Raw genomic sequence first — 25,096 nt, 5'->3', positions numbered from 1 at the left:
GAGCATTTTCATCTTATGGAAGCAACATAAAGCTATGAGTTCTCCCCAGATGATCTCTTTTGCAACCACTCAAATCAGTCATTGTTGTGGGAAATCTACCATTCACTACATGTAAACAAATATATGTGACTTTGTTCTAACAAAACTTGGTTCGTGAACACTGAAATTTAAATTTCATATGATTTTCCTCTCTGCAAATATTACTCATCCTTTTTTCCAAAAATTTTAAAATGTAAAAACCATTTTGGGGGGTTGCCTATGTATCTATAGAAAGCCAGGCTTAGAGACAGGAGGTCCTGGGTTCAAATCTAGCCTCAGATACTTCCTAGCTGTGTGACCCTAGGCAAGTCATTTGATCTTCATTGCCCAGCCCTTACCATTCTTCTGCTTTGGAACCAATACTTAGTTTTGATTCTAAAGTGGAAGGTAAGTGTTAAAAAAAGTTCTTAGCTTATGGACTGTACAAAAATAGGCAGCAGACCACACTTGACCCAAGGGCCATGGTTTGCCAACCTCTTTTCTAGTCTTAATCTCTCATCCCTTTTTATCATTTCTTATGGCACAAAATAGTCTATTACATTCATTTATTAACTAGTATTTGTTCAGCCATATTCAGAATGTATAGTCCATACCTCACCTTGTTGCTTTCTGGTTCTTTAATATAACAAAAAATGCCACTGTGACTATTGTACACATGACTTCTTTCCCTCCCTTTTTTTAACCCTTAACTTTCTTAGAATCAATAATGTGTTCTAAGACAAAAGGCTAGGCAGTGGGGGTTAAGTGACTTGCCCAAGGTCACACAGCTAGGATCTTTCCCTCTTTCTCTAATTCCTTTGTAACACAGACCTAGTAGTGTTGTCTCTTGGTCAGAGGTGGAATATAATTCCACATTAGAGTAGTTTTTTTCAAGCCAGACTATGGTATGAGATAAGATGGACTAGGGAACTCTGATGAAGAAGTGGTAGCTCTTCTCACCAAATGAACTATGTATTCTCTTGACCCCATCCCTGCCCTCAAAGCATCCCCTCTGTTTACTCTTCAGGTCCTTCTGATCTGATTATTCTTTTCCTTTGCCTTCAAGCCTACACTTCTTTCCCATCCCATCCTTTAATCATTTTTTTTAAAAATCCTGCAAGCCCTAACTATCCTCTCATGCTGTCATCCTCTCTTTCTCAGCCAAATGCCTAGAAGAAGCTGTCTACACTCATTGCCTCCATTTTATCTCGTCTCAACCCATTACAAGATTTCAACCCCTTTACTCAACTGAAAATGCTTTTTCCAAAGTCACCAATGATTTCTTAAATACTAAATCTGATGGTCATTTCTCAGTTTGTTTTTTGTTTCACCATTCACATGACATCCCCCGATTCTGAGGATTCTCTCCTGGGCCTTCCATATAAAAATCCTGGCTCTTGGTGGCCTTATCAGTTCCCATGGATTTAATTATCACTGATAAGTCCTAGATCTATATATCCAGCTATTGTCTTATTTCTGATCTTCATTTCCATAACATCAACCATCTCTTAGACATTTCAAATGAAACACCCCATAGCTTCTCTGAATGTCCCTGCTTCTCTCAGAAACACCCACTGTCCTTCCAGTCACCCAGATCCACAGCCATAATGTCACCCTTTACTTGTCCTTCACTGCATTCATAACCACTAGCCTAGATCAAGCCTTCATTACTTGGATGATTATAATAGCCATCTAATTGGTCTTCTGTTCTAATCTCTCTCTCTCCTCCAGTCTGTCTTCCAAAGAGCTCCTGAGTAATTTCCTTCCTTCTTCCTTCCTTCCTTCCTTCCTTCCTTCCTTCCTTCCTTCCTTCCTTCCTTCCTTCCTTCCTTCCTTCCTTCCTTCCTTCCTTCCTTCCTTCCCTCCTTCCTTCCTTCCCTCCTTCCTTCCTTCCCTCCTTCCTTCCTTCCTCCCTCCCTTCCTTCCTTCCTTCCTTCCTTCCTTCCTTCCTTCCTTCCTTCCTTCCTTCCTTCCTTCCTTCCTTCCTTCCTTCCTTCCTTCCTTCCTTCCTTCCTTCCTTCCTTCCTTCCTTCCTTCCTTCCTTCCCTCCCTCCCTCCTTTCCTCTCTTCCTCCTTCCCTCCCTCCCTGCCTTCCCTTAGAATAAGAGTGCTGTAGTTGGTGTTTCTGGGTTTTGCAGATTACTTGTAAGTCATGCCACGGACCAATTAGATAACTCACTAAATCTGAGAATCCTGCCATCGTACATACATGTGACACATCTGACATGTAAAGGGTTTTGCAGTGTTTTTCAGAATGTGAGCGGGGACTCTCAGGTCTCAGCTGGAGCAGCCCCTCTGCATGTTCTCTGCTCTCCCCCTCAGTTGCTCCGCCTTTTCCCTCAGCGTTACCTCGAGTCCATTTTGCACACATATGGGGCGCAGCCCTCTGTGCCCAGGCTGAGTTTTCGGGCCTGGCATGGTGCGTGGCCCGCCGGAGAGGCTCTTCATGCTGGGTGACTGGTCGGGCCGAGGGGCTGCGTGGGCTCTGCTCGGGCTCCTGCAGGTGACTGTGCTTGAAAGCGCTCGCCCCCGTCTGTCCCAGCTCCTCTTCAGACGCAGACGGAGCCGTGGCCTGGAGCTCTCCCGCCGCTGCTTCCCCAGGCCCGAGTCTGCCCCTGTCGGCGATGGCCGTGCTAATTCCGTGTCTTGCCGTTTCAGCGCTGTGTTCACGTGGACCAACCTGCTGGTGGTCGTGGTGGAGCTGTGTGGCTGTGAGCAGGAAGCCCTGGATCTGGTGCCGCTGGTGACCAACGTGGTCCTGGAGGAGCACTACCTCATCGTGGGGGTGGTGGTCGTGGTGGACCCGGGCGTCATCCCCATCAATTCCAGAGGAGAGAAGCAGCGGATGCACCTCCGGGACAGCTTCCTGGCCGACCAGCTGGATCCTATCTACGTGGCCTATAACATGTAACGGTGCGTGCTAGGCCTGCAGCCAGCTCCTGGGAGCCCGAGGAGGAAACGGCTGAAAAGAAGTGCTAATGCGTGCCGCACAGTGATCCGAGGTGGATGTCTTGTTCTTTCATCTCGTCCGATGAGACTCTTCTGGCATGTGACAGACAGCAAAGGGGAATTCATTGGCAGCAAATGAGAAAGTGATGGTTTACTTGGTGTGGCCTTTTGGCGTTGGCAGTGGGGAGCAGCACATTCGCGAGCCTTTGCTGAATGGCTGTTACATGTTACATCCCTTGTACATACTTGTATTTTTACCTAATGCTGTCTTAGAATTTTGCAAAGGGATTTATTAACATACAGAAGATAGTCCGAGCTCCGCAGTTCTCCAGCATAGACTGTATTTTGCAATGATACTGTAGCTAGTGCTTTGGGCTTCATTAGCACGGGTCATGCCATGAGCACGCTGGGTAGCCCAGAATCCAGCCCTCCTGGCCCCACGGGCACTCGTCCAAAAGAGAAAGGGCTTTGCCTATATTCTGAAGATGTAAATAATAGTGTGCATAATTCAGCTCAGCAGCAGAGGGCTCGGCTAACCACAACTGCCTCACTAGAAACATTTAGGACTGCAAGCTTAAGACTCCTAGCATCCCCCTGGCCAGACGACTCAGACCTGTTGAGTGCTCTGCGGGGGTCCATCGCGCCCTGGGCTGTGACTGCTGGCTGGCATGTTTCAGGCCGTCCGTCAGGCTGCCTGTGGCCCTGTTTAAAGCCCGCCTCCCTGTAGAGTAAACTGAAGTTGTAAACATTAATACTGCTTCTTCTGCTAGTTGACCAACTAAAAGTCTCACTTCACAAAACAAACCACTCAAAGCCCCCCCCAGAGGCCCTTACCCTGGGGAGACCCCAGGCCTTACTATTCCCAGTTTTCCAGTTGTGCTTTGGGGTGTCAGAACCGCCTGACGTGATGAAATTCCTCCTCCCAAGCCTCACTGCTCCTTTGTAGCCAAACCTCTGTCTGCAATTTCTGCATACAGTTTCTTTGTTTTAAAACTGGAAAGTTCTTTCTCATTTCATACTCCTGGGGAGCAGAGGGGAGGGGAGGAACGTTTGTCAGGTGGAAACTATGCATACGTGGTTAGGGGAAAACAAAGTTGAGAAGGGAGTGCGATAAGTAGCTGATGCATTGCAACAGAAATAAAAAGTTCCGTGTTGGCCAACTCCTCCACATGCCAGCCTTAGAAAGTGCTCATGGGGGAGCCCTGTTGTATGCAAAACACGCTGTTTTGGAATGACTGTGGGGCCCAGGCCTAGCAGACTGAGCAAAAGGCAGGGCCAAATTTGCCTCTAACTCAGTTTCCTTTTTTGGTCTGATCCTTCATGTATTCGAACATAGTTGGATTCTATTATTTTTTTCTTACAGAAATATTTTTTAAAATAAAAAAAATAAAAAGAACCACCAAACCCTCAAAGTGAATAAGACTTTAGAATGGTTCTCTTGGATCCATCTAGTCTAATGTGTAAATACTTACTTACTCTATTTTAATAATGCATATTATTTACCCCAATGTAACATCATGTAAACTAAGTATGTTTTTAAACAATTTTTAAGACTTGTATTTACCCTGAAAATAAGGTTTATAATGCAGAGACAGACCCTTCTCGAGAGCAGTGCTCGCAAGCGCTGCATGAACCCAGCCCTGTGACTTGAAACCACTTTATTACTGTCCTCTTCCTTGTCCTCATTTCTTTTCTTCTTGTTCTCCAACAAGGGCAGGCCCCCGAACATGTTCTGATTCCAGATCCGTGCTTTAATATTTTAAGTCAATTCATCTGAGATGCGAGAGTGTGTAAGAAAAGCAGTCCATCGAGACAAACGTGGGACCTCTTTCCCCAGTTTGGTGTGATTTAAAATCCTGCCAGAATTCATTCTGGACAGAGCAGAGGGCCATAGCAAACAGCTGTTTCAAAAGAACTGCCTTTTTCTTTCTAATTCGGAAGGAAAAATATATGAAATAGTGTAGATCATCCCTGCTAGAGTGTAGAAAGTAGGCATGCCCTGTAGACTCGCCTTTCCCAAAAGAGCCTCCATCCAGGAGCCAGAGTGCCGGCAGCTTTGAGGGCTGAGGATGCGGGGGGTGAGGTGGATAGCGTTGGCCTTTCTCGCTTACAGTCCTGCCTCCGCTCTTTGAGACATCTCACGGCTTTTGTCCTCCGTCTCCATTACTCTATGACTAGCGCTTCTGCTCATGGCGTTGGGAAATCCCATAGCTGGAAGGGCCTGGCGAGATCATCGGGTCCCACCTCTGCCGGAAAGCTGCAGGGAGGAGGAACTTCTACCTCCCGAGGCACCCTGTTCGAGGTCTGGGCAGCTCTGATTGTTAACTACGTCTTCCACAGAGCGAGCCACCCTCTGCCTGCCTCCCTGCAGCTTCCGGGGACCTCTGCTACGAGGGCCCCAGTTCTTCGGCCTCTCTTGGGATACTTGAAGAGGCTGTCCTTAGCCTCAGGTCAGCTCCCGTTGATGCTGAACATGGATCTGCCCTGTACAGAGCACTTGGTGCCTCCCTGAATCTTTCCCTTTCTCAGGCGGGGTCCCTGGTTCTGGCAGCCTCTCTTGTGGATACGGTCCGACATTAAATCCCTGAGAAAACTGGCGAAACTCGGGTTTACCAGAGCGGGCCAGCTCCCCTCCCCCTAAGAATAGCCCCTGCTCCCCTCGCCCTTTGCCGTGGGGTTTGCTTGAGGTCTTTGGGGTGCAGAGCCCCTGAGGCGCCCTGTCTTTAAATGCAGAGGATGATGCAGGATCCAGCTCCGTTCCTCCCCGGAGCCCCTGGCCGTTGGCTTCCCCCAGTGCTGCCTGGCGTAGCCGGGCCCGGGTAGACATTGCCTCTTCTAAGGTCATCTCCTGCGCCCAGCCTCAGCCGACTAGCACACCACCCGGCAGTCTGAGACGGGAGGAGAAAGCGTTTTCATTCGTTAAGGAATAGGTTTTCCTCTCAGTCCAAAGACCCCTATTCCTCCCATGGAGACCCTCACATTGTCGGAGCAGCTAATACAGCAATAAAGGCAGCTTCTTTGGAAGAAGGGAAACCACTCAGCGGGAGCTAGAAACGTGCTGCCCCGTCCTTGGCAGCCCAGCTGGGCTGGCTCCTCCCTGGGCAAGTCCTTGCTTCTCCCCTCCTCTCCAGGTCAGGGACCATCACCCTCGAGCTAGGGGCGCCCTTAGGACCTCCGCATCTGCCTAGACTTGGTGCTGGACCTCTGTCTCGCACCAGACCCCGGAGTCACGCTTGCTCTCCGCTCCAGAGCGATCATGCCTTAGCACTGTTTTGTCGTCTGCTGTCCCGTACTGGTGGCGAGAGCAAGTGGCGCAGGAAGCTTCCGTACTCTCCAAACCGGAGGCGTTTCCTTGGTCGTCTCCACAGCCTTCGGACTGACTTTCATGTAGACGGGCCGTGTTATTTGTCAAGAGGATGAGATTGTAAAGATGGGAGAGTCATTTTTTAGTCCCAAATGCAGGTTTTTTTTTACTTTCTGTCAAATATTTACCAGTGTCAAATTCAAACTATAATACTATGTAATTATGTATAAAGTTTTTTATTTATTTGAAATTAGACTAGAGATACATTTTTTAAATTTAACATCTGGCTGGACAGTGTTCTATTAACTCATTGAATGTGTTTCCTTTGTCTTGTGTTAATAAATATGGATGCCTGTTTGTTCACTTACTCATTTCTCTGGGGGGGAGGCTTGCCCAGCTTGAGTCTTTCTGATAGTCACGTTTTTTTCTTCTTTTAACCCTGGCCTTCCATCTTAGAGTCCATACCATGTATTGGTCCCAAGGCAGAGAGTGGTCAGGGTGAAGTGACTTGCCCAGGGTCACACAGCTAGGAAGTGTCTGGAGCCAGATTGAACCCAGGACCTCCCGTCTGCGGGCCTGGCTCTCAGTCCCCTGAGCCACCCAGCCGCCTCCCTGTTACATTCAATTTCAAGTGCCACCCCCCCCCCCCGCCCCCAAGCCATTTCCTGAAGGTAACAAGTAAGGAAGGCAGTTATGACTGTGACGCTCCTCTTTATTTGTGCAGCTCCAACCGACAGAGTACCAAACGCACATTTATTTCTTGTACTTGGAGCATTCCTGGGAGGGAAGTGCAGCGCCATTATTATCCCTCTCTGATCTGGAAGTGTCGAGGAGGGGGCTAAAGTGGAGGCTTCTGGAGACAGAAGTAAAGTCCTGAGAGAATACACATAGGCCGCAAGAACTCCATTTAAATGAATGGTAGGTACAACACTTGGCAGTCTACCTGCCAAGACAGCACCAAACTGTATGAACTCCATTACAAAACGCTTTTCTCACAAATAAAGGTGAGAATCGCCTCGGGTGGGCCCAGCACATAAAAATGACAGTTTGACCTAAACTAATCTTAGTGCCATGCCAGGGAACTGCCCCAAAATGATGTTGGAGAGCAGAATTCATCTGGAAGTTCAAAGGGTCCAGAATATCAAGAGGATCAGTGAAGAGGTAGCACGGAAGTACCAGATTCCAATGCCAAAGCAGTCATCGGAAACTATCGAGAACTGGCTCAGAAATGGAGCCGCGGACCGATGGAATAGACCAGGCGTGCCAAGCCTAGTAATAATTGGAGGAGAGTCACAGGGCCCGGGAACAGGCTAGCATCTCGCACTGCACACCAAGATCAAGGCAACGCAGATACATGACCAAAACATGAGGGGTGATGCCAGGTTTTAGGAGCGCGGAGTAGTTTGCCGATCAGATTTACGGAGGGAAGGATTTAGGAGCAAATGAGAGAAATAATATGTAAAATGGATTTTTGATTACATTTTTAAAGTTTTGTACCCAAAAAAGCAACCAAGGTTAGAAGGAAAGCAGAAAGCCGGGGTGGGAGTGGGGGGTTTTTGTGGCAAGTATCTGATAAAGATAAAAAAAAAAATTTTTTTAATGAAAAAATTCATTTCTTGAATATGTAGAGAACTAAATCAAATGTATAAAAATATAAGTCATTCTCCAACCTCTAAATGGTCAAAAGATAAGAACAAGCCGCTTTCAGATGAAGCCGGCAACAGTCGTAAAAATGCTCTACATCACGCTTAGCGAAATACAAATCAAAATAACTGAGGTCGCACCTCACACAGATCAGACATGACAGAAAATGAAAAGTTACAGGGGATGTTGGCGACTTGGGCCACTATTACCCTATTGATGGAGCTATGAACTGATCCAACCACTCTGAATAGCAATTGACCCAAAGATCCCTAAAAGGCAGACCCTTGGCCCCAGCAATACCAAGTATCACAAAGATCCCAGGAAGAAACAAGGACTTGTTTGTACTGTCAACATGGAATCTAGGAACCCCAAACTTGTGGCCTCTGGAGTCAGGGGCACTGTACCCCCAGAAACTCAGGCAAACTATTATCAGGGAAATAAATCCCTTGCTCCCTTAACACCCTCTGACTCCCAACCCAGAACATCTGACCCTGAGAGGATTATCCTCCTTTGATTGTCCCATTGATCCAAATCATGAGAACCACCCCCATGCCTTCTGGGAAACCTCCTCCCCAACCCCTTGCCCCAGTCAAGTCTTCATTGAATATAAAAACCCCAGAACTGAGGCATTTGCGCGACTCATGACATCTTGCTTGCCAAAAATGCAACATTACTAATAAATCTCTCTTTACTTTTAAGTTAAGTTTGGAGTCTTGCATTCTTGCAAAAGGTATCCTTCCCAAACCCCAGGGGTACACCTCTGCACCCCACGGCAGTGGGATGTGATGAACCCCCAAGTTTCAGGACTAGCTTATAGGTTGGGGACCCCAAAGTTTGTACTGCTTCCCTGTTTCCATGGGAATCTACCCTGAAGGGAAGTTTCAGACTGAGTGGGGGACCCTCAAGGGAATGACAGTCCTAGTAGAGTGGGACAAAGCATATGCTAAGGACCCTTTAGTATCCATTGACTCATGGTGAAAAATGCCATCTGCCCTCTGAGAAAGAATTGATATGTCTGAATACATACTGAAACATACATTGCACTTTCTTTTTTTATTTGAGATCTCTTCCAAAAAATGACTAATATGGGAAAACATTTTATATGATTGGATATGTAAAATCGAAATCATTGCTTACCTTTTCATGGGGTGGAGAAGGGTGGAAAGGAGGAGGGGAAACATAAGAAAGAAGAGAAATTGGAACTCATTTGAAATGTATGTTAAGATCTGGTTTTACATGTAGTTTAGGAAAGAAAGTATTAAAAAAAATTTTTTTCATAATGGGCTGGGAAAAAAGAATTGGGCATAGAGATTTTTATATTTAACAGATTTAAAATTTTGAATTCAAATTCTCTTCCTACCCGGAGAAGGCTAGCAATATATCATTCATACAAATGAAATCATTTAAGACATTCTGAAATTAGCGATGTCAACCAGAAAAGCAAGAAAAATAAAGTGAGAAAATTACACTTCAGTTTGCACTCAAAGTTCATCAGTTTTCTCTCAGGAGATGGTTAGTATTTTTCATCATTAACGCTTTAGAATTCTCTGGCTCATCCTCATTACAATATTGCTCTCACTGTGAACAATGGTTCTGCTCACTTCATTGCATTAGTCCACCTAGGCTTTCCCATATTTTCTCTGGGCACAAAAGTATTCCTTCACAATCACATTCCATAACTTGTTCCTGCTAGCTCCAATTAATGAGGATCCTCTCAATTTCCAATTCTTTGCCACTACAAAAAGAACTACTTTAAATATTTGCATACTTATAACTTTTTCTTTGATCTCTTTGAGGTGCAAAGATAGTAGTGGTGTTGTTTGGTCAAAGAATATGCACAGTTTTAGAGTCCTTTGGGCGTAGTTCTCAATTGTTCCCCAGAATGGTTGGACCAGTTTCCAACTCCAACTGTTCCTAAGTGTGCCCATTTTTCCACATTGAAAGGAGAACAATTGATAATAACCTATTGTGCCACTCACACTAACAATATACCTTATTAATTTTATTTTTTCAACAAGTCACATATTCAAAGGATTTTCCACCACTGTTGTTACCATATTATCACAATCATTCTTTAAATTGAGACTTTCCTAGCTAGAAACCTGGGCCTGAAGCCAGCTGCCAAAGGAAAGGGGGAACTTGTTCTCCCTTCCTGCTTCCACTAACCACAGCTGAAAGCTTTTCAGAGCCAGTTCAGTACAGGAATAAGTTCAAGATATCCAACAGGAAGTGTCCGCCAGTGGATTTCATCGCATGCTTTCTGTCCTCTGTAATGCAAAGTGGCTGAACAAACGTGGTGCTGTCAGATTTTACATGCCCTTTACTAGCTTGTTTAATCTTCACTACTAGATACTAGAGGTATTATCCTGATTTTACACAAGACAAAGTCATATACACCTCACAGAACAAGGCAAGTCAAAATGGAGAAGCTCTCAAACAATGGTCTCCAAACTTTTTTGATCACTTGCCATAGTAGTAAAAAAATGTTGAGCATGCACATGGAAGTGTGTACATTAGTAAATTACATGTATTTATATGCTATGATACCAATATATTGTGCACATTATAGAATATATAAAATAAATCTCAAAGTCTGAAAAATGAAAAACTTTCCAAATAATCTATTAAGAATATAAGAAACGCATTGCTTTTGTTAAAAATTATTACTAAAATATTTTTAGTGTAGAGCAATATGAATGAATATTTGTTTTTAATATTTTGACTTAACATTTTCTGATATATTTCTGATATACTAATTCAAAGGCCTAAGGTTCTAAGGTCAATTTATTTTGAAACTTGATTTGAATGGCTGTTACACATGGGTGCTTAATAAATGTTTTTTTCCTTTCCCTTCCCCTTCTTGACCTAATTACTGCCAGGCAGATTTCCAGTTTTCCCAGCAGTCAGATAGTGAATACTTCCTTAGCATTAGGCCTATTAGATATTGCACTGTATTTATTTGCTTCTGTTTATTGTATATCTAATCTTTTTCAGTGATTGTCTTGGTCTTTAAGCAGTATGAAATCCTTTTTTAAATTTAAACCCTATCTTTTGTTTTAGAATCAATATCAAGTGTCAATTTCAAGGCAGAGGAGCGGTAAAGACTAGGTAATTGGGGTTAAGTGACTTGTCCAGGAGCACACAGCTGGCTCTCTATCCACTGAGCCACCTAGGTATTTCCCAAATCCTTTTTTTTTTTAAACAAATCAAGCTTTATTCATTTTAACATTCATGTTTTAAGCATTCTGAATTACTATTTTCTCCTTCCCTCATCCATTGAGAAGGTAATATATCAACCATACATGTGAAGTCATATAAAACCTATTTCCATATCAGCTACATTGCCAAACAAAATGAAATGAAAACCGAACAGGAAAAATACAATGAAAAACATTTTGCTCATCAATTCTCTGGAGTTGTATAACATGTTTCACCATCAGTCCCATGGAATTGTCTTGGATCCTTGTATGGATCAGAAGATCTTTCACAAGTGACCATCATTACAATATTTCTCTTATTGTGTACAGTGTCTGGTTCTATTCACTTTGCCTCGATTTATACATCTTCCTGGGCTTTTCTAAAGCCATCCCCTTCCTCCTTTCTTAGAGCATATTCCATCACAATCACACGCCACAATTTATTCAGCCACTCCCCAAATGCTGAGCATCCCTTCTGTTTCCAATTTGCCACCACAAAGGGCTGGTATGAATATTTTTGCTCTGTGTCCTTTTCCATTTTCTTTGACCTCTTTCGTACACAGACCTATACAAAACTATAGACCAATAACCTGAATGAATATGGAGGGAAATTTTTGAAAGTGTAGGCACAGTTTTACATTCTTTCAGGCATATTTTGACATTTTTCTCCAGAATGATGAGAACAATTCACAATACCAACCAATACATTGTGGATCAGTTATTTAGTCGTATCTGATTCTTTATGCCCTATTGAGGGATTTTCTTGGCAAAGATACTAGTTTGCCATTTTCTTCTCCAAAGAATTAAAGAAAACAAGTTAAATGACTTGCCCAGGGGAAGTGAATTTTTGCGGTTAGATTTTTAACTCCAGTCTTTCTGGACTCTATCCACAGAGGTACCTCGTTGCCTTCCACCAATGTTTATAAAGTGTACCTGTATCCCCACATCCCATACAGCATGTTGCCTTTCCTTTTTTGTCATGTTAGCATGAGGTGGTACCTCAGAGTTATTTTTTTTTATTCCTCTAATTATTAAGGATTTAGAGCATTTTTTTTTTCATGACTTGAAAGCTTTAATTTTTTTCTTCCAAAAAGTGACCATTTGTATGTTTTGTCCACATCAATTGGGGAATGGCTCTTTTTTTCCCCCAAAAATTTAGGTCAGTTCCCTATATATCTCAGAATGAGGTCTTTATCAGAGAAACTTCCTATAAAAATGTTTTCCCATGTTCCAAGTATCCTTCTAATTTTGGCTGCATTGGTTTTGTTTGTGCAGAAACTTTGATTTCATGTAATTAAGATTATCTTTTTTTGGTTTATTTTTATTAAATTTTTTCAATTACATGTAGAAACAATTTTTGACACTTGTGTTCCAGCATTGTGATTCAGATTCTCTCCCTCCCACTTTCTCCTCTTCCTCAGGTGGTAATTGCCTGATAAAGGTTATTCCAATGCTTTTATGCAATACATATTTCCATATTCCCCATGTCATGAATGAAGACATATTACATATAAAACTAAAAAAACTCATGAAGGAAATAAAGTGAAGGTATTGTGCTTTGATCTACAATCAGATTCCAACAATTCCTTCTTTGGCTGTGGATATTTTTTTTATCATGCGTCCCTTGGGGTTGTCTTGGAACTTTATTTTCCTAATAGTTTAGTCCTTTATAGTTGATCACTGTACAATATTTCTATTACACCGGGCTTCTGGTTCTGTTCACTGTGCTTTGCTTCAGTTCATAGAAGTCTTCCCAGTTTTTTTGAAATCATCATGTGCATCATTTCTTATGGCACAATAATTTTTATTACAACTCAGCTTGTTCATCCATTAATGGACAACCCTTCAGTTTCCAATTCTATTCTAGGATTTCCAATTTTATTCTAAAAAATATTTTTGCAAAAATAGGTTCTGTTCCCCTGTCTCTGATCTCTTTGGGATACAAACTTGGGTCAGAGTACTCAGAGTTTTATGGCCCTTTGGGCATGGTTCCACGTTGCTCTCTAGAATGGTTGTATTGGTTCAGAGTTTTGCCAGCGGTGTATTAGTGTCCCGATTTTCCCATATATACTCCAACATTTATTGTTTTCCTTTTTGGTCATATTAGCCACTAGAGCAGGTTAATTTAAAAAAAAACATGGAAATACCCATGTGAACTTATGAAAAGTGGAATGAATAGGGCCAAGAGAATACTGTATTACATACAGCAAAAGGACTAATGTTTGAAGAATAACTTGTGAATATTTACCTCTAGAGAAAGAAATGATTTAAATAGAGACATGGAAGAATAGTTTAAATATACATTTTTTTTTTTGGTGGGGGAGGGAGGGCAATAACTAGGACTTTTGATGTAGTCAGCAAATGAATGAATACAAAAATTATCCATTTTACCTCCTGCGATCCTCTATATTTCTTGCCTGGTCAGAAACTCTTATGAAAGGTGAATTCTTCTGTGAGCATAGATTTGTTTTTGTCTAAATCATGTATCCATTTTGAACTTATCTTGGGACCAAATATGAGAAGTTGGTCTGTGCCGAGTTTCTTCTGTCAAATTGCTTTCCAGTTTTCCAATGATCTTTGTCAAATGCTGAGTTCTTGCCCCCAAAGTTTGAATCTTTGTGTTAGTGTGAAGTTCTCTTAAAGATTACTGCCTTGTAGTATAGTTTGAGAACTGGTCGGCCCCCACTTCTCCTTCCTTTTAAAATTATTTTGAGAGCCTTGACCTTTTGTTCCTCCATATGAATTTATTATTTTTCTAAATATATAAAATAATCCTTTGGTAGTTTGATTGGTACGATCCTGAATAAGTAAGTTAATTTTGGCATCATCGTCATTTTGCTGGTATTGACTTGACCTATTCATGAACACGTAGAGCTTCATTTCTGCAGAAGGCTTTAAAATTAGACTTGCATAATTCCTCAGTGTTTTAATAGATTCCCAAATATTTTACACATTCTGTAGCTATTTTTAATGAATTTTCTGTCTCTACTTGCTAGAGGTTATTAATATATAGGAATCATGATTTATATGAATTTATTTAGTTCCTATGACTTGGCTAAATTTATTAATAGTGTCAATTCATTTGTGTTTGTCTTTTTAAGGGTTTCAAAGTAAACTATGTCTATAAAAGTGATGCTTTTTTTCTACTTTATCCTTGCTTATTTCCAAAAATTTCCTTTCTTTTTTTTGTTACACCTAGCATTTCTAGTTTTATGTGTGAAGAGAGAAGTAGACTTTCTTAGTTTATTTTTAATGTAATCAATCAGTGACCTTTAAGTTAATCAAATCAAGAACTTAAAGTACCCCTACTTAGCACTTAGCTAACCATTGAGTAAGAGTTCGTAAGTTATGGGGACAGCTGGGTAGCTCAGTGGATTGAGAGCCAGGCCTAGAGACAGGAGGTCCTGGGTTCAAATGTGACCTCAGACACTTCCCAGCTGTGTGATCCTGGGCAAGTCACTTGACCCCCATTGCCTAGCCCTTACCACTCTTCTGCCTTAGAACGGATATATAGTGTTGATTCTAAGAGGGAAGGTAAGGGTTTAAAAAAAAAAGAGTTCACTAGTCACTAGAGAAAGCTTACACCTCCAAAGGCCACTGCCCTTCCCCCCTGCTAGGCAAATTGAGAAGCTGTGATTAGTTCCCAAAGTGGGGGAGGGACAGGAAGTGACAGTGAGAAAATGTCTTTAAAAAGGCCAGCCTGAGGATTCATTCATTCTGTGTTGGTGAGACAGGCTGAAGGGAGACTCAGGGCTGGAACATTCTGCACTGGAGAGGCTTGCTGGGCAAGTGACTCGGGCTGAAGGAAGAGGCTTGCTTTGGTGAATTTCTGGCTGAAGACACCACCTGGACTTCCCCATGGAGATCAGGACTTGAGGGCATCGGGCTGAGCTGGACTTGACCGGAGCAGCACTTAGGGTGATAGACTAGATAATTTTCTACTTCCTTCCTACATTTCCCACTTTAATATGTTCTACCTTGTTGAAAATAAAAGCTGCTAACAGTCCTTTTGACTCAAGATTGGTGACCACAATCTTCTTTTTTAATTCATATTTTGTCAAACCAACTTTTTTTTGCCCTTACATAGGGTAAATAGTAGTAATGGTAATGGGTATCCTTGTTGTAACCTTAATGTTTACATTTGCTATAATACATGTAATATTTGCTTTTGGTTTTAGGGAGATTTTTTAAAAACTTACTATTATTTTTTAAAGTTCCATTTAATTCTGTGCTTTATAGGTTTTTTTTTTAAAACAAAAAGTTACTAGATTTTGTTAAAAACCTGCATCTATTAATAATCCTGTTTTATGCTATGAAAATAGTTTATTATCTTTATAGTCTTCTTTAGATTAACTTGACATTATATTCCTGGTATAAATTTAACCTGGATAATTTATTTTTAGTCTATTTGCTAAGATTTTGTTTAAAAATTTTTACATCAATGTTCATTCAGATTTTTGGTCCATAGTTTTATTCTTCACTGATCTAGCATACAAGTCCATATTCATAGAGATTAGGAGAGTGCCTAGTATTGCAAACACTTCACATGACATTGGAATTAGTCTTTGAATATAAAATTTTCTTTTTAATTTTTTTCTGACATTGTTTAAATATTTCTTATTTTGTTAATCTAAGTATTTTGTTTTTGTAAATATTCACATATTTCTTTTATCAGTTTTATTAGCATATAGTTAGGCAAGATAGTTTACAGTGATTTATTTTTTTATTGTTGTGAATTTTTATATGAACAGGTTGGCTTTTCTCTTTTAGGAAATTAGATAAGATTTTCCAAAAATTAACAACTAATTTTATCAGTTGTTTCAGTAGAGTGCCAGGAATGGAGTAAAGAAGATTCAACTTCAAGGGTTCAAATCTGGCTTTACTAGCTGTGTGACCCTGGACATCCCCTCTGCCTAAATTTCTCATCTGTAAAATGAGTAAAATTATCTTTGCCAAGAAAACTCCAAATGGGATCACAAGGAGTTGGACACAAATGAACAAGTTTTATTGACTTCTTTCACTTTCAATTCCATTAATTTATTTGGTTTTTAGAATTTTAGTTGTTTTAGTTGGGCTTTTTAAATCTTGCAGTTTTTTGGTTGCAAGTCCAAATTTATTAATTTATTGTTTCTCTCTTTTGCTGATTAAATTTTCCCCTAAAGACTGCTTTAGCTGCAGTCCCAAAAGATTTAGTATGTTGTTATCATGTTCTTTGAAAAAAATCTTTCTACAAATTGTTCTTTGACTAGCCAGTTCCTTAGAATTGTCTCCATTTTTCTTTCTTCAAAACTAGGCATTGACCAAGTTTGACTGCATCTCTTTCATAATAGGACTATGGTAGGATATTTTCTTTCTCCATTTTCCTAAGCAACTTTTATAGTATTGGAATTGTTCTTTGAATATTTGATAGAATTATTTGTAAATCCACTTAAATTGAGTTATTTTTGCAGGAATCTAAGAGGCATGGTGCTTTTTCATTCATTCAGTTTCTTCTTCATTTATTCAATTTCTTGTTCTGTTAATCTGGGTAGTTTATCTTTTTGCAATATCCATCTATTTCTCTTGAGTTGGACTATAATTGAGAAAATTGTTCCTAGTGTTTTTGTTTCCCACTTGTTATCAAAATCAAGTCTAAGACAGAAGGGAGGCAAGGGCTAGGAAATTGGAGTTAAGTGACTTGCCCAGGGTCATACTGCTAGGAGGTATCTGAGGTCACATTTGAACCCAGACCTCCTGACTCCAAGCCAACCACTTTATCCACTGTTACCTTGCTGTTCTGTGATTTGTTTTGACATTGGTTTTCAATAAAAAAAAAATCAAAATGGCTAATAGTTTTACAAGTTTTTTTCCAAAAAAAAGAGAGAGAGAGAGAGAGAAAAGCTCCTAATTTTATTTATGCTGTTGAGTTGTTTTCAATTTTATCTCATCTTTAAAAAAAATATATGGCTTTTTTCTAGGTGGTACTGTGGTAAGTCTTTCTGAATTCAAATCTAGCCTTAAGCACTAGCTGTGTGACTCCTGGCAATCACTTAACCCTGTTGCCTCAGTTTCCTCCTCTGTAAAATGAGCTGGAGAAGGAAATGGCAAACCACTCTGGCGTCTTTACCAAGAAAATCCCAAATGGAGTCGCACACACAATCGTTTTAATTTTCTCTGGTAAGGTTACCCATTGCTCTATAATTTAGTCCTTGACTCATACATTTCTTTTAAGATTATATTTAGTCTCCACTAATCCGAATACTTTCTTAAAATAACCACTATTGATTTGTGTTTAAGAAAGGATGCCACATAGCTTTGTTTTTCCGCCTGAAAAATTTGTGTTTACCCCTTATTTACATCAAGTTTTGTAAAGGCGCCAAGCAAAGCAAAACAAACAAAAATGCCTATTCCTTTCCATTTCCATTCAAAATCACCCATCTAATTAAAAAAAAATCTTCTCAGGTCTTTTATCTTTTGGCTAGACTTGAGTGTTGATGTTGGAAAAGTCAGCAGCCACGAGCAGCCGGAGCTAAAAATAGGAACTCAATTTTTCCCAGGATTAAGCCAAAATGTAAAAACAAGAATGAACCCAGGTTGACTTCGGGCTCACAGGGTACAGTCTGGTGCCTGATTGTAGGTGTCCAATAAATGCTTTTTCTCTGATTCTTCGAAAAAGAGAACTACAGACTCTAACCCCAACACTGCCCCTGGAGCTCGCCCCCCAGTTCGGCCGAAATCAAACAGGAGAGACAGCCCATTGTAACTGGTGTCTCCAAGCCTCTCCGGGTCCCCAAAAGCCGCAGGCGCAAGTGAGAACCCGTATTCCCTGCAGGAGGTCCAGAAGCTGATGACGTCACCAGGCCAGCTTAAGATCAAATAGATGATCTAATTAGGCTCGGCGGGAGGGGCTGCCGCGGCTCACCGCACCGCCTGGCGGAGGTCGGTTTGGTATGGGGAGGTCGCAGAGCTGGAGGGAGGGGTGAGGAGCCCCGCCCGTTCCACCTTCCTCCGCCTTTCTCCTCCCAATAGAAGTGCTCCCGCTCCACAGCTCGACGTCCTACGTAATCAGGTCACGTGGAAGGCGTAGTGACTACGGAGTAGTGACGTTGGACGGCGGCTCGCTCGGGAGAAGCATTTCTTCCCCTCCCCCCCCTCCTCCCGGCTCCCCAAGCCTCGGGTCCCAAGAAGACTATGCCGCCGTCGCTGGCGGCTCGGACCGCACTGGAGACGTTGACGGCCGGGGCTTAGCCCAGCGGCCACCTCAGCGGCGACCCCTCGCTCCGATTACGTCCTGCTTCTGGCCGGACGGGGGCTGCCGGGGGGAGGGAGACGAGCGGCCCGGACGCCTTGGGAGGGACGGACGGAAGCGGGCGGGAGACACCCGGGCTTGGAGCTTGGTTCTCGGGGGAGGGGAAGTTCCCGCCCAGGGAACCTGAGCGGAGACATCGGGAGTGGCTTCAGGTGAGTGACCCGGCCGGGGGAACGCAGCCCCTGGCGCGGGCGGAGTCCCGGGGATCTGGGGTGACCCCTCCCCGTGGGGGCGGGACGGACCAGCCTTTCCCCAGCTGAGAGAGCCCCCTCCCGTCCCGTCTCCGCTCCCCGCGCTTGTCAGGAAGCACTGGGATATAGAGCTCTCCGAATTACAAAGCGCTTCCCAAATGGGATCCCTTTAATTTGGCTCCGCACCCCGGGGCTAGGGTAGGGACGGGTGTTATTTCCTCTTTACCCCTGAGGAAACTGAGGCAGACCTAGGCGAGGTAAGAGACTGGCCCAGGGTCACATGGGCAGTGCCTGAGGCTGAATTTGAACTCTGGGCTCTCTGACTCTGGGACAAGCGCTTTATTCCGCCGCCTAGCGGCCTGGACAAATTCCCGATCTGATTGGCTGATGGTGGTAGTGCTGATAGCTGATTTTGAGAGATTTTATACATTTATCTATATATATAACCTATTTATACTACCATAGGCATCAATATATAATTTTGTAGGATGTTAAATATATGATGTCATACATACGTATTATAAATATTCTATATTCACATAATTATTATAGTACCTATAGTATCATGTGTAGATAATATATACCGATTAAATCACTCGTTTTTATATGGCATTCGAAGTTTTGCAAAGCATTTCTCTCATATGATCACGTATGAATGGAGCTATTCCAAAATAGCCCCATTTTTACAGATGGAGAAAGCAAGAGAAGTTGACTTTGCACAGTCTCCGAAGCAAGATTTGAAGGCAGGGTTTCCTGACTTTCTGATCCGGTCTTGTGGGTGCCCTACCAGCTATATAGAGTTCAAACACTCGGGTGCCCGTTTTGTGGGACTGTAAATTTGCTAGAGGGTTCTTCTCCCCGGTGGGGAAGTTTTCCCCAAGTTCTGACCTTGCAGGGATGCAAAAGAGGAGTCTGTAAATAAGGTTTTGCTGACCTCTTTGCCCCAGCTAGTGTGGTAATGAATGAATGGGGTAGTAATATTTTGCAGTCATGCCAGGTAGCTGAAGGTGTGCCAGTCGCACTAGACTGGAGTATTGGATTTGAGGTCGTTGTTTCTCTATTGGCTCTTATTCAGGCTCTGTTACTTGGGCAAGTCTGAAGAGTTGGAGTAGATGCCTAGAAGCTTCTTTCCAGGTTTAAATTTTTTTTTCCTTCGGGGTTTCCCTCAGTTCTTATATCTTCTTATACTTTCAAAATGCCAACTGCTTTCAAAACATTTATAGTATTCAGTAGTCCTTTTTTGCTTGCTTAACAAGAACAGTCCCTGGGTTCACCAAACATGCTAGACTTTTATGTCATCATGCGTAATGAGGCAAGGTGATTTGGGGACCTTCAACTTTTTTCATAACTATTTTATGGAATATGATGCGAGCAAGAGCAAAAAATTAGACACCTAAAATCACAATGGATGCAATAAGCATTAAGGAGTATTTTAGAAAAGACTAGTTTTGCCACTTAGAGGAATTCCATTATTTTACTTATGCTTTTCAGATTCACAAAACTGTATAAAAGGGGATGTTTCACAGCTTACATTATAGAAGGAGAAACAGGTTCTGACAATCAACATATATTAAGCACCTATTATGTACCATATACTATCTTAGGTCCAGAGGAGACAAAGACAAAACTGCTTACTTTCAGAGGGGAGACCACCTGTATGTCTATGAACACAGAGAGAATAAATGCAAAAGGTTTTTGTTGTGCCAAGGAAAGGTTGAGTGGTTTGCCTACAAGTACATTTTTAATTTCTTTCATCAGTTGCCTTAGACTTTAAAACTTTAATTAGATGAGTCTATATAAATGACCCTTGCCACCATTCATCTGGCTCCATAGCTAAAATGAGCACTTGTTTCTATATGTGGAAAAAAAAATCCTACCTTTGAGTTCAGTTAACTGTCACAAGTGCCTTGTGACACTCTCTAAGACTCAGCTGCCTCTAAGGTACTCCTGCTTTGGTGTAGAGGAAATTCTTCACACCCAGTCAGAAAGAAAGAAAGAAAGAAACTACAAACATCTCCAGGACTGCACAGTTATTTCCACAGTAGATTCGGCTTAACTTGCTAACTTTTAGGTAACTTATAAACATTTGTATGAAATTGGAAAATTGCTCTTTATATCTCCAAAGTCCAGAATCATGTATTTTTAGATCCAGAAGGGATCTTAAAGATCACCTAGTCCAATCATGTCAGTTTACAGATAAAGAAATTGAATGGGTCAGATTGAAATTGAATAGGTCAAATGACTTGCCCATAGATCCCTTAAGAGAAGCAGGATTTGGGGAGGGCCTTTCTTCATCTTGTTTATAGTTTCTAAAGCTTAGCTATGGCTCGTATCTAGAGTTTTCCCCAAATTCAATGACTGGACTCTTCATCCCACCCTGGTAGTCAGCATAAATTACTGCTATCAGATTAGTTTTAGCTTTTATTTCTTCCATCTTTTGAAGAAAATGCAGACTACCCAAAGGATTCCTAAGAACTAAGATTCTCCAATAGTCTTTTGTGCAGCTGCTAAACAAATATTTCCCTTGTACCTGCCTGAGCAACTCATAGCAATTGTCATGGAAAGTTGGCAGGGTCAAGTTATGGCTTTAGCCCTCCAAGTGTAGGATCTAATATTGGTCATCTTAGTCTCTTCTGAAAAGCCTGGTCTAAAAGAAATACTTTTCATCCGAGTGTCTCAGACTCAAGATTGTCGACTTGTCCAGATCATCAGATGACTTAAAGACAGAGGAACCTATCTCTAGGCTAGGGAAACATCTCTTAGAATTACTAGTTCCTGACTCGCACCCAGAAAAGGAAACAAAAAATCACAAGAATGCAGGAATTGAGAGATCTAGGGACTCTAGCCTCAAGTGTACTTGGGCGAGCATGTTTCCCTTTGCCATATGTTTGTACTGTAAGTCATCCTTATTGCTGGGGGTGAGTGCCTTGGCAGGAAAAGCTCTCTGCTCACTCTTCTGTATATGTTGTCCATCCTTTCACAAGAAGCTTCTCTTGATGCTTATGTTTCCACAGGACACACAGAAAGCCAGGCAGCTATTTCAAGGTGTTGCCTACACATATCTTTTTGATTCCCAGTCTATTCCTTAGACCAGCTTATCAGGCTGAATGGGTTTACAAGAGTCTCAGCATCCTTTTAATAAAGCCACTTTGTGTTCCTTCAGCCCTCTGGGCTTGAAGATACCCTACTTCAACTTGCTATGAGTTGTTTATTAGATGTGCTTTACTTCCTTCCTTTCTTGGGTGGTTGGAGATAGCTTCTCCCCATTTCTCAGAACAGCTACTCCTGGGTCTGATCTCATTGCTGATTGCCATGGGAACTTTGAAGTGCTTTTTGCTCTGGGACGGGTCTCCTTACCATCATGGAGCCTCATGGTTACCATATTTACAGGGCCTTACCATATTGAGTCAGGACTTGGTGATTACAGATGTGATCTACCCACTGGTCTACTTTATATGTTTTTTAAAAATCCCTCTATTGAGCAAGTATTCTGCATAGCATCTCACATGGTATATTAATCTTAGCAGATATATATGTGCACCTATGTCATATATAAAAATGAGGTTTAAAAATGAAAGAATAGGAGAAAATATAAGCACTCCCTATACCCTTGACATTTTGAAATGTATTAATATTACTTAAGATTTTGCTAAGTACTTTCCTCACTTCTGCCACATGAGAGCAGGTTTATCTTCATTTTAGGAAACTGAGGCTTAGAAAGATTAGTTGGCTTGCCCATGATTATTCAATATGGTAACGGTTTTTTTGTTTGTTTTTTTAATAGAAAATTGATTACTTTGGGTTCCTGTGGATAGATATAGTTTAAATGTTGAAAACATCATTTGTTAGCAGATAAGAATATTTCTGTTGTTCTCTTATCTGCTACTCATGTGTCCAATTTTCCACTAGTTGTAGGAGCTCTAATTGATCTCCTTTGGAGGGGAAAAAGTCAGTGAGTCACAGTGAGCAAGAAAAGCCATTTCCAGTTATAGAACACACCTAATGTTCTATTTTCTCTTGTACAGCCCAGTTCAACATGCCTTCTTTATTTTGGTTTGGTTTAAATTTTGGTTTAAATTCTGATTGTTTTCTGAAACAGATCATTTTTTTTTTAAACTGGTATATGATCAATGGGGGGGGGGCAGTGTGAGAATACCTTGCCTATGCATTTTTTTCTGGCTAAACATTGAATTGTAGGTGTGGATCTTAAAATTGTATCATTTTTCAAGCATGTCTTGTATAAACATTAAATTGTTTGGTTAGAAATGCTATCTTCCATGTAATTGTTGAAAATAAATTCCTATATTGATGTTCCTTCAAAGAAGGAGGATTAAGAAACTTTATACAACCTTGACAATAATTAAACTAGTGATAAGAATATACATAGTTCATGTTTGTAAAGTGCTTAGCATAGTACTTGGCACACAGTAGGTGCTTTTAATGCTTGTTCCCTTTCCCTCCCCTTCATACTCTTCTATACTCCCTCAAGCCTGCCCCAGTTCATTCTGTCCCCTACCCCAACCTTCTTGCTTGATAGTTTATTGACACTTTTTGCTTCTTTAAAAGCTGCTTTATTCTTTTCCATTCTGTTCCAGCCACACAACTCTCAACTGACCATCTGTGTGGAACAATGAGTTCCCTTACTGACTGGAGGAGTATTAAGATAACAAAATTTGCTTCTCTCAACTTTGGCCTAAGAAATGTCCATATATTATAGAGGTACAAATATAAATGATTTCATGACCTAGAAAATGGAAAGTCGATGTCCTCTCAACTATGTAGTATTGTATTCTTTAAGTGGAATCAACTTTAGGGAAATTTTTTGCAAGTTTTATTTAAATGTTTTTAGGGATAACAGTTCAGACCAACTTGTATTTTTGCTATTTGTTAAGCATTTTTAATAAATCTTCATGGCAGAAGTTCAGGTTGGACAGTTTTGAAGCTGTAAATATGGGCTATAAATATGGGTGCTATAGATATGAAAAAGCCACATTTGAAAAAGAATAACATCTGAAGACTAACTTTTTAACCAAATCTTTTTTCCTTATAGTTGATTATGGAAGATTCCCACAAAAGTAACAGTTCAGAGACAGCACCACAACCAGGTACAACAGTACAGGGTGCTCATATCTCTCACATTGCTCAACAGGTAAAGCATGGGTCAGTTTCTATAATTTTGAAATGATTAATACTGTATCTAGAGTAATCCACTGGGTCAAAATTTTAAAAGCACTAGTGATTAAAAAGACCACCAGTACAGGTAGTAATGTGTGAACTGTTAAGATTTTGTGAGGTTGTACTTTTGATAGCGAAGAACTTTTTTTTATGTTGTAATATATAGTCTTCACAGTTTAGAAACAAACTGCATTTTTAAGATATACAAAAGCTGCATTCATTTTGATTTTTTTCTTGTATTTTTGCTTTAGAAAAATGAGTGTTGAAATTATTTTTTTTATAATTTCTCTACCCATCTTGCAAAAAAGAATAAAGGGAAAAGTGGGGGAAAGGCAGTTCAACAAAAGCAACCAACACATCAACTGAGTCCAGCAGTATATGCGGTATTCTAGACCTCTGCCAAGGAGGGAGGGGGCTTTGACTGTTAAGTTACCAAATTTAATTGAAGCAGGTATTTTGTAACATCTTTGTAAATTAACCAGCTAGAATTTAACAGATTTGTGGATGGGTTTTTTCTCTACATTATTCAAAGGGTAATGACCATCATGTGAATCAGGGGTCCCCACTGTCCCTCAGACCGTTGGAGGGCCGGACTATTAAAAAAACTGAACAAATCTGTATACGCTGTCTGGGATAGCGGAGGCTGCAGCGCTGGCTGGGATGGGCCTGTCACACCTTGCACAGGCCCAGCACTGCCACCACTATACCGGGCAGCAGTACACACAGCATGGAATCCCCTCCCCCAGATCATCGCTCACCATGCTGACGTCTTCCATTGTGCAGCCACATAATCCTTTTCTCAGAACAAGGTGCCATACAAAGGATTGTCACCGGAAGTAGTACTGTATGTGAGTGATGCCGCGCTTTGCCACATACAGTACTTCAGGAGCACAGGATGCATTCTGTGCTCCTCTCACTGACCACCAATGAAAGAGGTGCCCCTTCCAGAAGTGTAGTAAGGGTCGGATAAATGGCCTCAGGGGACCGCATTATGAATGCATGTTTTTACCTTGCAATAAAGACTAGTGTATTTTGGATATTTTCTTGAAAAAATTATTTTGGCAACATGGCCATATGTATAATTTTTACCTATGAAATCTCTAGTGGCTTTAGTATTAATGCCTTGCAATGATATGGTTTCTAAAGCACTTACCTCACAACAGCCCTGTGAAGTAGTAAGTCCCAGTATTATTCCCTTTTTACTGTTAGTGGCAAGGATGGCATTACCACCCCGGTGTTCTGACTCCTACATCATGCTGCCTCCTCACTGGTACACCTGTAATGGACAGGGCAAAGAGAATTTCGAGTGCCCTGGTGTGCTTTGCTTTAG

The 25,096-nt window shown here is 41.4% G+C and overlaps 2 protein-coding genes across 5 annotated transcripts in view; both read left to right on the top strand.

Annotated features, from left to right (window-relative positions):
- Positions 1-6,628, top strand: part of DIP2B (disco interacting protein 2 homolog B) — a 209,332-nt gene extending 202,704 nt beyond the window's left edge. For both annotated transcript variants that reach the window (XM_056798247.1, XM_056798246.1), the window contains one exon: positions 2,677-6,628. In XM_056798247.1, the coding sequence (XP_056654225.1) occupies positions 2,677-2,929 (253 nt within the window). In that variant the 3' untranslated portion in view covers positions 2,930-6,628. The remainder of the gene's footprint in view (positions 1-2,676) is intronic.
- Positions 6,629-18,157: 11,529 nt separating this feature from the next.
- The window catches only part of ATF1 (activating transcription factor 1), a 36,870-nt gene continuing 29,931 nt past the window's right edge, over positions 18,158-25,096 (top strand). The window contains exons 1-3 of one of the 3 annotated variants that reach the window (XM_056798243.1): positions 18,182-18,552; positions 23,187-23,310; positions 23,642-23,740. In XM_056798243.1, the coding sequence (XP_056654221.1) occupies positions 23,648-23,740 (93 nt within the window). In that variant the 5' untranslated portion in view covers positions 18,182-18,552; positions 23,187-23,310; positions 23,642-23,647. Of the gene's footprint in view, positions 18,553-23,186; positions 23,311-23,641; positions 23,741-25,096 lie in introns of all 3 variants that reach the window. The other 2 variants (XM_056798244.1, XM_056798245.1) reach the window with 2 other exon arrangements.

The sequence above is a fragment of the Monodelphis domestica genome, chromosome 5 (genome assembly GCF_027887165.1).
Source record: "Monodelphis domestica isolate mMonDom1 chromosome 5, mMonDom1.pri, whole genome shotgun sequence".
In the NCBI taxonomy this organism is placed as follows: Eukaryota; Metazoa; Chordata; class Mammalia; order Didelphimorphia; family Didelphidae; genus Monodelphis; species Monodelphis domestica.
Note: the sequence above shows the minus strand (reverse complement) of the source record. Positions and strands in the feature narration are given on the sequence as shown.